At 39.6% G+C, this 12,888-nt stretch overlaps 1 protein-coding gene across 1 annotated transcript in view; it reads right to left on the reverse strand.

The window, feature by feature from the left end:
- Positions 1-8,178: 8,178 nt before the first annotated feature.
- abcc2 (ATP binding cassette subfamily C member 2) overlaps positions 8,179-12,888 on the reverse strand; it is a 42,999-nt gene continuing 38,289 nt past the window's right edge. The window contains exons 31-32 of the mRNA XM_088917206.1: positions 11,555-11,749; positions 8,179-9,131 (exon numbers count right to left, since the gene is read on the reverse strand). Of these exons, the coding sequence (XP_088773332.1) occupies positions 9,002-9,131; positions 11,555-11,749 (325 nt within the window). The 3' untranslated portion in view covers positions 8,179-9,001. The remainder of the gene's footprint in view (positions 9,132-11,554; positions 11,750-12,888) is intronic.

The following is a 12,888-nucleotide window of genomic DNA, read 5'->3' on the forward strand; positions in this document are numbered from 1 at the left end:
ATTATTGATGATGGTCATATGGAAATGAGGCAGCAGTGTGGCACAATGGTCAGGACTCTTCCCTCATAACTAGAAGGCTGTGGGTTCAAATCCCAGGTGAAATACTGCTGTTGTTCCCTTGAGCCAGGCACTCTGTAAAATACCCAGCTGGGTGTAGGCTAAATGTAGGTAAATGTCTGTTGCTTTGGATTAAATTGTCAGACAAATAAATGAATAATTAATTAGAAATAACAAATGAGGACACATCAGAATTACTCACTTTCTCTTAATGATATAAGCAAACCTATTAAGGCTTTATATCCATCTTATAACTGCTTTATCGAATTCAGGGTTGCAATGGAGTTGGAGCATAACTCAGCAAGCAATGGTACTGTTACAGTTGCAGCTGGTCTTAATTAACACCTCATTACCCAATTTACCTCAAACACCCCCCTTTTCACTATTTAAACCCTCAGTTCACCTGGTAACATTGCTTGGTATTGGTATTAGGAATCTATCTGCCACCTGAGCTTGCAATGCCCTCGAACCTCTGGCTACTGAAATACAGACCTTTCTAGCGTTGGACCTCTTGACTACTCTTTTGTCTCGCCCTTTTTGGAGTTGTTTGCCCTGCGGCTTTCTCTAACCAGACTCCGACTGCTAGCCTGGAACTACCAACCACTCTGCTGCCTCGCTCCTCTTGGACTCGTAGCCATTGGACTCTCTCAGCAACCTGCACAGGGTTCATAACTACTCATTCGCTTACAGGTACACCCAGGATGATATTATAAATGATCTTTAAGGCTCTGAGTACATACGTGGACTTCAATTCTAAAACAAAAGGCATACTCTTTACAAAAAGGGTTAAAGATGTGTAGAGTAAGTTGTCCAGCCATGTTCCTGATGCAAATTCCCTGGGATACTATGAGAAAAGACAAAATGGGATGCTCAGATAAATAAACTTAACCAACAACGTGATGAATAGCAGCCTCTCATTTGTAACTTTTCCTGTGCTTTTGTTTGATGCTGTACACCACTGCACTGCACCTAATATAAATTACAAAATATTATGTAATATACTGTAAATCAAAAGTATATGTAAATACATTTCAGGGGAAAGAATATACTGTATGTTGTTTAGTTCAAGTTTTAAGGATGCTTTCTATTATGTTTCAATTATTAGGTATGGATAGACACCTTCCCTTGTTATGATTACATGTTTTATTTCACTTTTTTTATATTACTAATACTATATACAAGTATAACTGCATATGAATATGGAGGATTGGGTGCATGCATTTGAAAATTCCTATGAACTGCCATAACTAACTACCGACAAGGTCAATAAATGTTGTCCATTTTTTAATTATATATTTGTCTTTTCTTTTGAGAGCCTGGGCATAACACAGCTATAGAATAATGCTTCAGTTACAGTATATAATTGTTAATGTCTTGAAATGCAGTAATTCTCTGTTGTTTCAATGTACTGTAACTGTGTACTCTACGACAAACTCCCTGCCACTCAAAAAATAAATTTCAAGTCATAAACGCACTGAGACTGCAGTTAATCATCTTACAGTGTGTTTACGCCTCACTTTCGCCTCATTTTCACTGTTCCTCATTTCAGATTCCAAAACATTCTTCCATTTCCTTCATCGCCTTCCTTTGTGAAGAAATGGGTTCTACACCATGCATGCCAGTTCATAATTCCTTATTCCTTATCTCCAGGACTTTTCTTCCCCCAGCTCTAAGTGCTTCTCTGCTGTCTTTGATGTACTTGTATCACCCCAGAATCAAAACTTTCAGTATCTTGTCTGTACCTTTTTCCTCCTCTTTCTCTGATCTCCAAAAACCTTGGTGTCACTTTTATCTACAGTATATATGAGGAACATATATCCTATGCAGGTCAGAATCAGAACTGGCTCCTCTCCTCCATTGTCTTCTGGTTTTTTCTGTTCTGTATGCACAATATTTATGGTCACTTGCTTTGTTAAGTGCCTTTGGGGAACCTTGTTGTGAAAGGCGCTATATACAAATAAATTGAATTGAATTGAACATAAGCAAAACTTAAAAGCTGGATAACCCAGCCATCCATTTTCTAACTGCTTCTTCCAGTTCAGGGTAGTTGGGGAAGAGCCACCTATTCTCGCCAGCAGCGGCTACAAGGCAGGGTACACGCAGGATGGGATGCCTGTCCATCACACATGACACACAGACACGAACACTCACACACCAAGAGCCAATTTTCTCAGAAGCCAATTAACCTACCAGTGTTGTACGTCTTTGGACTGGGGGAGGAAAAGCCACGTGAACACAGGGAGAATGTACAAACCCCCCAGAGAATTGAGCCCAATGCTAACCACTGAACCACCATGCCACCCTGCTACATATAATATTACTCCCCAATATAACAATAGTATAGCAATTGTTTGTATAGAAAGTGTGTGTGGATTGAAAATAGAGAAGGAAATATTGCATTTGAGGTCTCTGCACCAAAGAATCTTTCTTCTTAGTAACACAGTGTCATGTACTACAGTATATGGTCACATCAGACTTAAAAAGGTAAGTGTGGACAGTATCTGCCTGTTTCTATATACAGATATTCGACGAGACAAAACGCTTTTGCAGCCTTTAGTGTATGGCACTTTTATTCAAAATCACACTGTTGGTCCAAGCTATCAGCGGCTTTTCTAGTTAACCTTACGTTTGCACCTTCAAAAATCAGAACTGTCTTGTTAATGGAGATAAAAGCATAAAAACGATTTTAAAAAAATCACCACATTAATGTACACCAAACATGGCATATGTTCATTACTGTTTCTTGTTTTTATATGACTCCGAGGTCTTTAATTATTTTGATGTCTCTCAAAATATCTCCCCATGCTGATCGAGAGACACTGAATTCCTCTGAGCTGTTTTCTCAGACAAGACTGGCTCTTTTACTAATAACTTCTACTGCCTTTGTTCTTCCTGCTTTTTCGCCCTGAGCCAGACACCAGGATTGCTTGCGTCTCGTCTCTCCTGGTGACCTAAAGGTCTGACCATTGTAACCCCACTGATTAGATGCTAAAAAAAAACAGGTCCTGTGTCTTCCGCCTCTTTTCTTAAAGCAACGCCATTGCTTTTCTACCTTTGAATCTGCCTCATGCAGCTGCTTGTGCGTGCTCTTTGTGCTTTGTGCATGACATATGCTCTATGCGGTACATGGTACATCTCTTTGTCAATACTTCTCCATAATTAGAAAATCAGTGGTTATGGAGGCCATTTGAAATGGATAAGAGCAGCTTATTAAAAACTCCCACTTGCATCATGTTCTGAAAAAAACAAGATGTATTGCAGTTCATTTTGAAGTTCTCTTCAAACTAGGATATGGGAGATGATGTTTTTTTCCAAAACAGACTGATAAGGGGGAGAAGAGTTTAATTAAGACAGCCTTTTATTCTTTATTTGAAATGCAGTACTCCGTGTAGTACATATTTAACATTTACTGTACGTATATTCATATCTGGCAAATTTCTGGGGTATTATGATCCACTGTCTAAAAGGCTCTGCTGTGTTCAGAGCTACTGTATATTTTTTTATAATTGACCCACTGGCACTCATTGACTTACTTCTTTCTTTCACCAACTATTTATCTAAAATCAAAACAATGCTATAGACCTTGCATGTTGGCTTTTGAAATATACTGCACAGGTGCACATATTGGGGGCTTAAATGGTACTTTTACCTTGTTCACTTTACTTTCTTTTTCAGTTGAAAAGACCAGCTGAGTATGAAGTAAAGTATCCTTATGATCATCCTAGCTGAGTGGTGAGAAGTGTTTGGATCGTCCTTAGAACATTTCCTATGGTTTTCAAATACTGTTTGTGGATCAGATGGTTTTGGAGGTTTGCCTGAACCTCCAGGCAATAACATACAGTACATACTCTGGGAGAATAGCACATGTGACTAAACCTTAGATCCCGTTGTAAGCAATTTTGAACACCATCAAGACCCATACAACGTATTCTAGGTTACTGAAACACCAACAGAAGATATAAAACAGGTCTTGTGATCTAGTGATAATCACCACACCGACCCTTCCAATATCACCATATTTTCAAAAAAACACAATCGTGTTAATCTGATAATTAACACAATGCTTAACAACCTGAATTCATGATAGCGGTGAGGTTAACTTGTGTGAATTCAAATCAGGACTGCTTTCATTTTATTAAAATAGATGAGCTTATTAGGAATAAAAGCCACCAGCCGTGTCACCCAGCAACAAATAACTGGCAGCCCACTGAAGCTAAGCAGGTGTGAGCCTGGTCAGTACCTGGATGGGAGACCTCCTGGGAAAAACTAAGGTTGCTGCTGGAAGAGGTGTTAGTGAGGCCAGCAGGGGGTGCTCACCCTGCGGCCCATGTGGGTCCTAATGCCCCACTATAGTGACGGGGACACTATACTGTAAACAAGGACCGTCTTTCGAATGAGATGTAAAACCAAGGTCCTGACTCTCTGTGGTCATCCCAGGGTTCTTCTCGAAAAGAGTAGGGGTGTAACCCCAGTGTCCTGGCCAAATTTCCCATGCCTCCTAATAATCCCCCTCTATGAATCGGCTACATTACTTTGTTTTCCTCCCCCGCTCCGACTACAGGTGGAGCGACGTGCCGGTTGGAGTATTCTCGGTTGCATTTAATGGCAACGTCAGCTCAAAGATTCGGTTCAAACCACCAAATGGAGACGGGCGTGCCGACAAGCGGACCCTGCTGATGTGGGATTAATGCTAGGATGAGAGAGATGAGTTTATTAGGAATAACATAATACAAGCAAACGGCTTATAGAAAGAGATGATGAAAGAGTAGGAAATAGAGAATTAGGAACGTGCAGTTAAGATCAAGAATAATAAACTTGAATTCTAATTCAAGGCAAAAGGCCTCTATCACTGTCAATTATTAAACCCCAGCACAAAGCAAATGCAAACTGTTCCTTAGGAAAGTGTGCAAACCATAAAAGCTTGGTATACTCCTGTTGCTTATGTTCTGGGCCGTGGGGGAGTAGGCATCACCTGATCCATGAAGATTTGTTAAGGCAAGGAGTACTGTGATGCTGCTCAGGCGCTGATCCAGCGTGGCTGGCTGTGGAGTGCAAGTAGATGCTGGCTGGAGAGGGTGGTCTTCCCAGGTCCGGTTGAGCTCTTTGCTACTTCTTCTCATTTGTGGGCTGGCTTCCCTGGGTCTTGACATCCAATCCTCTTGGGCCTAACGTCTTCCAAATCCTCCAAACTTCCAGTCTTTTTTGTCCTCCTGAACCTAACTTCCAAATTATAGCTCTTGGCTGGCCCTATTTATTGGCATCAAACAAAAACACTCCAACATCTTGTCTGCCAGGGTTCTGGTTGGCCAATTCAGATCTTAGATGTGCACATTTCTCCTTCAGGAAATTGTATTGCTTCTATCAGAACTGAGAATAAAACGTAGAGTATAACTCATACACACAGGTTTGATATTTAGATTTCTGAACTCTTCGTGTTTTGCCCATTCTTTTGATACCAAACAAGCATAGCCCACATCCTTCTGAAGTAATTATGATGCATTAAATTATATCTTAATTGAATATTTTGAACTTACCTTTTTGTAAGGGAATGAAATTTGTAATGTGGCAACACATCCAGTACTTTATACAGGCTTTTATTAATAAGGAATGAAGGATGTTACAGTATTTAATTGGGTTCGAATTCTGATTTGCTATAGAAGCAATGGGAGAGGTTTGTACCTCATTTTGCACTAGAGAGGTGGCTCAGTTTTTCAAACTGGGACCCTCAATCGATATGGATGGATTAGAATAATCAGTTTTTTTAATTTTAAATCTTTTCAGTAATGCTTGTTGCAATCAGAATTCTGACTGTTTCATCTGTTTTATTATACAGTTGTATGCAAAAGTTTGCATATTTCACAGAATCCCTAAGTGAAAAGAAATTCACACAACCTCTGCAAGATACAAACTTAAACATGACACATGACATTTCTTGTAGCTAAGAGTCTTCCTATTCTTGCTTTAGGATTTTTTTCCCCACTCTTCCTTGCAAAACTCTCTAGTTCAGAATTGTTCTGAGGTCTTCTTGCAGCCATTGCATGTTTAAGATCTCCCCACAGACATTCAATAATATTCACGTCTGGGGACTGTGAAAGGCATTCCAAAACCTTAATCTTTCATTCCTGTATTCCATGGTTGATTTTGAGGTGTGTTGTCTTGCTGAAATATCCATCCTCTTTTCAGCTTCCATTTTCTTCACTGACTCTGTGGCATTAGCCACAGCTGATTTGTTGATATTTAGTTGAATCCATCTCTACCTTCTACCCACAACAGTATTTCCTGTGCCACTGGCTGCTACACAACCCCAAAGCATAATAGATCCTTCCCCATGCTTAACAGTTGGTGAGGTGTTATTTTCTTCAAATGCTTCACCTGTTTTTCTCCAAATTTAATTTTGTGGTTGTGACCAAAAAGTTCAGTTTTTGTTTCATCAGTTCACAGCACTTTGTTCCAAAAAGTTTCTGGCTGATCTAAGTATTTTTTATTGTTTTTAGGAGCAGTTCTAGCAGAGATTTTTCTGGGTCTTCCAGATCTTGACTCGATTTCAACAGTTCCCCTTAATTTCCATTTCTTAATGATGTTTCTGACAGTGGAAATTCCAAGCTGGAGGCATTTAGATATCTTTTTATAGTTTTCCCTTGCTTTATAAGAGTCAATTATCTTTATTTTCTAGTCCTCAGTCAACTGCTTAGAGGAGCCAGTGGTTGTTGAGAGTAGGCACAACCTGAGAGGTAAGAAGGGTCAGAGTATTTATTCAACTCTGTAATTGTCCTCACCTGGCCTAATTTAAGGCCTAACAAGTCAATCAAGTTTTGAGGCCTTAAAAAAATATTATTGAATCAACTAGAAAGGTACCCACACGTCTGCACATACCACACTGTGTACCCTGCAGAGGTTGTGTTAACGTCTTTTTACTTACAGATTCAGTGAAACATGCAATTTGACCAGGAGTGCCCAAACCTTTGCATACAACTATAAATAGCCCTGCTTCTGGTTTATTTACAGTAGGATCCCTTGCAGATGAAAACCCATCAAAATAGCTAGTATTTGTGAGACTCATGAGACACCCAGCCCAATAAAAATAAAAAGAAGTTTTTGAGATCCAAAATACTTAGAAAGCGAGAAACCTTTCTTCAAAACAATAACCACAAGGCACATACTGTAAGAGAAGTGGAAAAACTTCTAGATTAAACAGCTAACAAGCAGAACTGTTAATAGAACATACCCTATGGTATGTGTCTAAGATAAATCTTTTGGGCCTGATGTTATTCTACCATGAATTTTATTCACAAAAAGGATGAATATTATTTAGAAACTTAACAAAAGTCTTTCAATAGTCATGCAAATCAAGGGTGTATTTTTAAGCTAAAATTGTACAATGTATAGTAATAGCTCAATTAGAATTCTATGCACAATTGTGGTCACTCCATAACAAGTTATTGTTGCTCAATCCAGACAAGAGAAAACATTTACATTCCTTGAGTTGAAAGGAATGCTGACAGACTAAAATAACTGAATTTTTAATCTTTTAAGACTACAAGGGGACATGACTCAGTAGAGAATCCTCAAAGTAAATGACAGTCAACCCAGTGGTCTTCAGAATCAACAATGAAACACGAAACACAGGACACATGTGGAAACTACATGTGCATTTCAAATTTAAAAAAGATTGTTTGCACTTGTTTACAAAAGGCATGTGGAAGTTCGGAGTGAGCTACACACCTCTGTTTTCGAAGCTTTCTTTCAAAACGTTAGCAAATTAAATCCTCAGATCAATTAGTTAATAGTAAAAAAAATAAGGTAGACAAGCCAAAATGTCTATTCTCATTTCTTTTGGCTTGGCAGAAAAGCAGACCTTGTTGACTGATTGTATTTCAGAACAGTACCAAGTAGCACTTAGGTTTGGAGTGCAAATGATAACGTGTACACACATTTGCTTTATGTTTAATTTTAAGCATCACAACTGCTGTGAATACATACAGTAATAATCCTTATCTAATAATTTGCTGTTCAAAGAAATAGCAAAGAAAGTAATTTCTAAAACGTACAGGCTTAGAAATCTTACAACACTGCATTTTGAAGCTATGCAGACAGAAAATGTAAAAACATACATCATATGAATGATGTTTAATTTTTTATTATTTAAATAGAATACAAACCTGTAAATAAAATCCAGATAAACAGCTACAATATAAGAAAACAACATCAGCTTTGTGTGGCGTGAAACATAACATAAATATTAAGTGCAATGCTTGATAGGATGGAGATAATATTTCTTGATGGACTGGATTATTCACGAAATGGTTTGTAATTTTGTAATGGGAAATTGTAATGTAAAAAATACAGAATCATATGTAAAACAGGGGATATGAATGAATATGAACCTGGCCATTACTTGAATGTGAAAAAAAATGTTGATATTGCAGAAATAGATGTTAATAGATTGCACTTTTTTTGTCATATAAACTTTTCAAACTATAAGAAGTGTAGTTTATTTATGTGGGAAAAAGGAAGCTGACAACTTTGTATGCAACCTGTAAACATAATGCGCTCTGATTTAAATCGCTATGCGGCAAATGGAAAAATCTGCAAAGCTCTTTTTTCCCCCCAAAAATGAATTGAATAAAGTTGCAGTACTGCAACCAACAAACTTTAACAACGGCTATGTGTAACTGTACACTGTACCCTAAAAAAGTAGTTGTGACGAGATAAGGAGTGGTCTGGATTAATTTGAAAGCAGAAAACAATCGAAATGGGCTGGTGCATATTTCTTTACATGTCCATATAATGTACTCGTCTAAGAAAATGAAATACAGTGTTGTACAGTACAATTTTCTTTCTGGGAATTGTAGTTCTGGGTACGCCATGTGTTGTAAGCATGCAGAATGTATTGTATGGGTCACACTATGGGATGCTCTCATCCCAGGATCTTCTTGACTGATGCTCAGAGAGCTGTGTGTTCTGCTGTTGCCAGACCAGCATCCTTTGCCATTGAGTAGAAATGGCCCTGCTTCTGAAGAAGTACACTAGGAGAGTCAAACTCCACAATCTTCCCAGCATCCAGCACCATCACCCTGTGAAATAAAAGACAAGTGCCTTTAAAATTAGTGTTGCTATGAAAGTCCTGTGAACCTCGTCCAGGTCTCAAAGATATTGTGTTAACTAAGAGAAAGAATTCGGGGACGGAGAATTTAAGGTAGGCGTGTAGGTAGTCTTCTTCATATAGAATCTTAAAAGACTTTAGTTTTAGCTCAAATGCTCTTTCTTGAAGCGATGCTACTGTGAACCTCTCACAAACATAAAATAATGGGCACAAAAAAAGAAGGTTTTTGAAACCTGTAAGAAATTCAAACAATTTTTCCAACTTGAACTTCACAGTTTCTTTGAAATGAGAGAATTGTAAATAAAGAGACTTTCTGAGCACAAGTAGTCTGTGCTTTAAAGAAAATGTCATCTTTTACCCACTGTCCCACAGGACCACATCCTCCAGAGAGACAAGGCACATCACACATTGAGAGATCCAGCTGTAAGTACAGCTGTTTAAGGAGCTAATCACGTTGACGGCTAGAGGGAGATCTATACTGTATATGTCTGCCTGAAAGTCAAAAGCTAAAATGACACAAAGTTAAAAGTGTAAAAATAAATGTCTTTTCATCCATTAGCAGCTATAAACAAAACAAAACATTCACGTCCTCCCCAGCTCCTTCCTCCTACTCTAATAACACCAAACAAGCCAAACCATTGACATGAGCTGGTTATAATTGGTCATTATACTACAGTTTAAGGGTAAATCAAACTTATTTACTAGAGCCTCCTACTGTATGTCACTCAGCTGCTGCTGTGTGTGCACATTGGACCCTCTTGGATGATCTAAAATGGGTTATCTCACTATTCAACTATGATTTGGATTCCCTTGATGCCAGTGTAGGACTTAGTATGCCATGCCGGGGTTTCATGGGTAATTACCCAGGGTTTGCTTGATTATCACGACAACAGCCTTTGTGGCTTTCCAGGTGCTGCAGGGATTGCCGTTTGATCATAAGTGGGATGAATGCAGTATGATTCGCCACACAAAAAAATACAGGTAGATGGCCTAAGAAAATCTAAAATAATACTGTTACATTTGTTTCATAATGGTGAGTGGGATTAGGTTCCTCTATGTCTGAAAATCAACGGATCATTCCATCAGTGATGCACGTGCTGTGTGCTTCAGGAAAACCTCTACAGCAGAGGTCTCCAACCCCGCTGTTAGAGAGCCCCTGTCCAGAAGGCTTACAGGAGGCCATTATTGTGATCAGCTTAACAGTTGATTTGTTCAAGTGATGATTATTTCAAACTAAGGATCCTTAAGGAACAATTAAAGAAACAATTCCGTTAATTGAACAAATTACTTGCTTAATTTGTCAAAAACTTATGTGTTCCTCATTATCCTTCTGCTTGCCCTGGCAAACCGTGTAGAACAGGGATATCCTGCTAGACACTGATCTGTTGTGCTTGCTGTGCTGGTTCTTTGTCATTGCTGTACAGTATATGTCCAGACTGATATGTTAACATGGTAATCTGTCTAAAAAAGATGGATTGGGTTAGTAATTAGTACTCTGAATACATCCCTCCATCTGTCCATTTTCTAAACTCATTTATCCAGTATACAGTATAACCCAGAGGAACATGGAGAGCATACAAACTCCCTGCAGATACTGCAGCACCCCAGGGACTGAACCCAGGGCCTCAGCTCTGTGTGGCAGCAAGGCTGTCCACTTCATCTTAAAAAACAGGCAAGTGGGGGCAACCTGTAAACCAATCTGGATTGGGACCATCCAGCACCAGTCTTGGAGACCCCTGCTTTAGCATCTCTTTTCTTCTTCAAAGTAGAAAGCCATTGCAAAAAGTACAGTAATGTACACTGAAGGCTGCTGCAGGAAATGAAACCACTGCTGTTTGTATCTGTTGTGTTCCTACAGTCTCTTTGTCAAGACTGTTCAATTGAACTGGTTTGGGGATTGGTATGATTAGAAAAGAACATTAGGGATGATTTTAAAAAAAGATTCTCATCTGAGCTTAAAGGGAATGATAAAAAAAATCATTTTGCAATCTAGTCTTCTGAGAACTATTGTACTACTGAAGAAACGAGTAGGTATTTTTCTCATAAAATAGAACTAAGAACTGTTCTATTAAGCTCTTCAGTCTTAATTTGATTTTTTTTTCAGAAATGTCACACACTTATATTCATATATGAACTGATCCATAAACTACCATGTGTAATTCAGCATCCAACACCCAGAATAGCTCCTGCAGTACAGTATGTTCACACAAGTCATAAATATTATCCTTCTGCTTGGCCTAGCAAACTGTATAGAACAGGGATCTGTTGTGCTTGCTGTGCTGGTTGTTTGTCATTGCTATACAGTAAATGTCCCGACTGATATGTTAACATGGTAAGGCATGCCTGGTGGGTACTCATAGTCTGTGCTGCCTGTGCTGAAGGCTTCAAGCTCACCGAGAGCTGTCCATGATGGTGTGAAGCCGGTGGGCGATGGTGAGCACAGTGAAGTGGGAGAACTCCTGCCGGATGGTGGTCTGGATCAGGTTATCCGTCTCCAGGTCCACAGCTGCGGTGGCCTCATCGAGGATCAGGATAGGAGACTTCCGCAGCAGGGCTCTGGCCAGACATATGAGCTGCCGCTGCCCCACACTGTACAAGAGGATAAACTGCACCCCATTAGACAGTACGAATAAGAACATGTATAAAGTTACCAACAAAAGGAGGTTCTTGGGCCCACGTGTATGGTAGCAAGTACAGTATACTAGATTCAAGAACCTCATTCAGCCAGTTTTTGAAAGAAAACAGGGTATCAGTTTAAAAAATATATCTGGGTAAAACCCAACAATATGTTAAAAAAGTGGTGCCTGAAGTGCCCCCATGGATGTCTATAATAAGGATTTCCTCACTGCTTTCTGCCCCTTCTTACCTACTCTGTCTTTTGTTCTCTTATGCCTCAATTATCTGCTACTTTGCCTCTCTCTCTTACACCTGAAGAAGTCTCCATAGCTGGAACGTTGTGTCCCTTTTCTTTCCTTTCCGCATGGAATGAATCTTGACCTGTTCCTTTGTAGCCTAAGCATGCTGACGCAGCCACCTACTTGAACTTCTGTTGAATGCTTCTGCTGAATGACACAATGATGGTCTGTTGCATACATTTGTTACTTTATAATGCAACTGTCTAGAAGATGGAAAAAGAAACGTACATAAACTAAATGACTTCATCTATTTGATTCTAAACATGTCCTTTTCAACAAAGATAGATTGGGTTAGTAATTAGTACTCTGAATACATCCCTCCATCCATCCATTTTCTAAACTCGTTTATCCAGTACAGGGTCGCAGGGGAGCCAGAAGTTCACCCTGCAAGCAAGAGCGACAAGGCGGGATACACCCTGGACAGGATGCCAGTCCACTCCAGGGCACACACAGACACAAACACACACATACCCACACCAGGGCCAGGGTTCCCAAAAGCCGATTAACCTACCGGTATGTCTTTAGACTGTGCTGATAGGAGTTAACCCAGACGAAAACCCAGAGGAAACCCATGGGAACAGATAGACCACACAAACTCCATGCAGATAGCACCCCAGGGTGCCTGGAGGTTCAGGGTAACTGAATCCAGGGCCCGAGCTCTGTGAGGCAGCAAGGCTTAACACTACACTGTGCCACCCAGTACCCTGAACCAGTTTCTGAAATTCACACCTTGCCCTACTCAGATGTGTAGAATATTAAGTGAGCGGACTTCTGCAGAAAACTGTCTGATACACTGCCCTTCCCGTCTGTCTG

Source organism: Atractosteus spatula, chromosome 5 (assembly GCF_055471065.1).
Source record: "Atractosteus spatula isolate fAtrSpa1 chromosome 5, fAtrSpa1.hap1, whole genome shotgun sequence".
NCBI lineage: Eukaryota > Metazoa > Chordata > Actinopteri > Semionotiformes > Lepisosteidae > Atractosteus > Atractosteus spatula.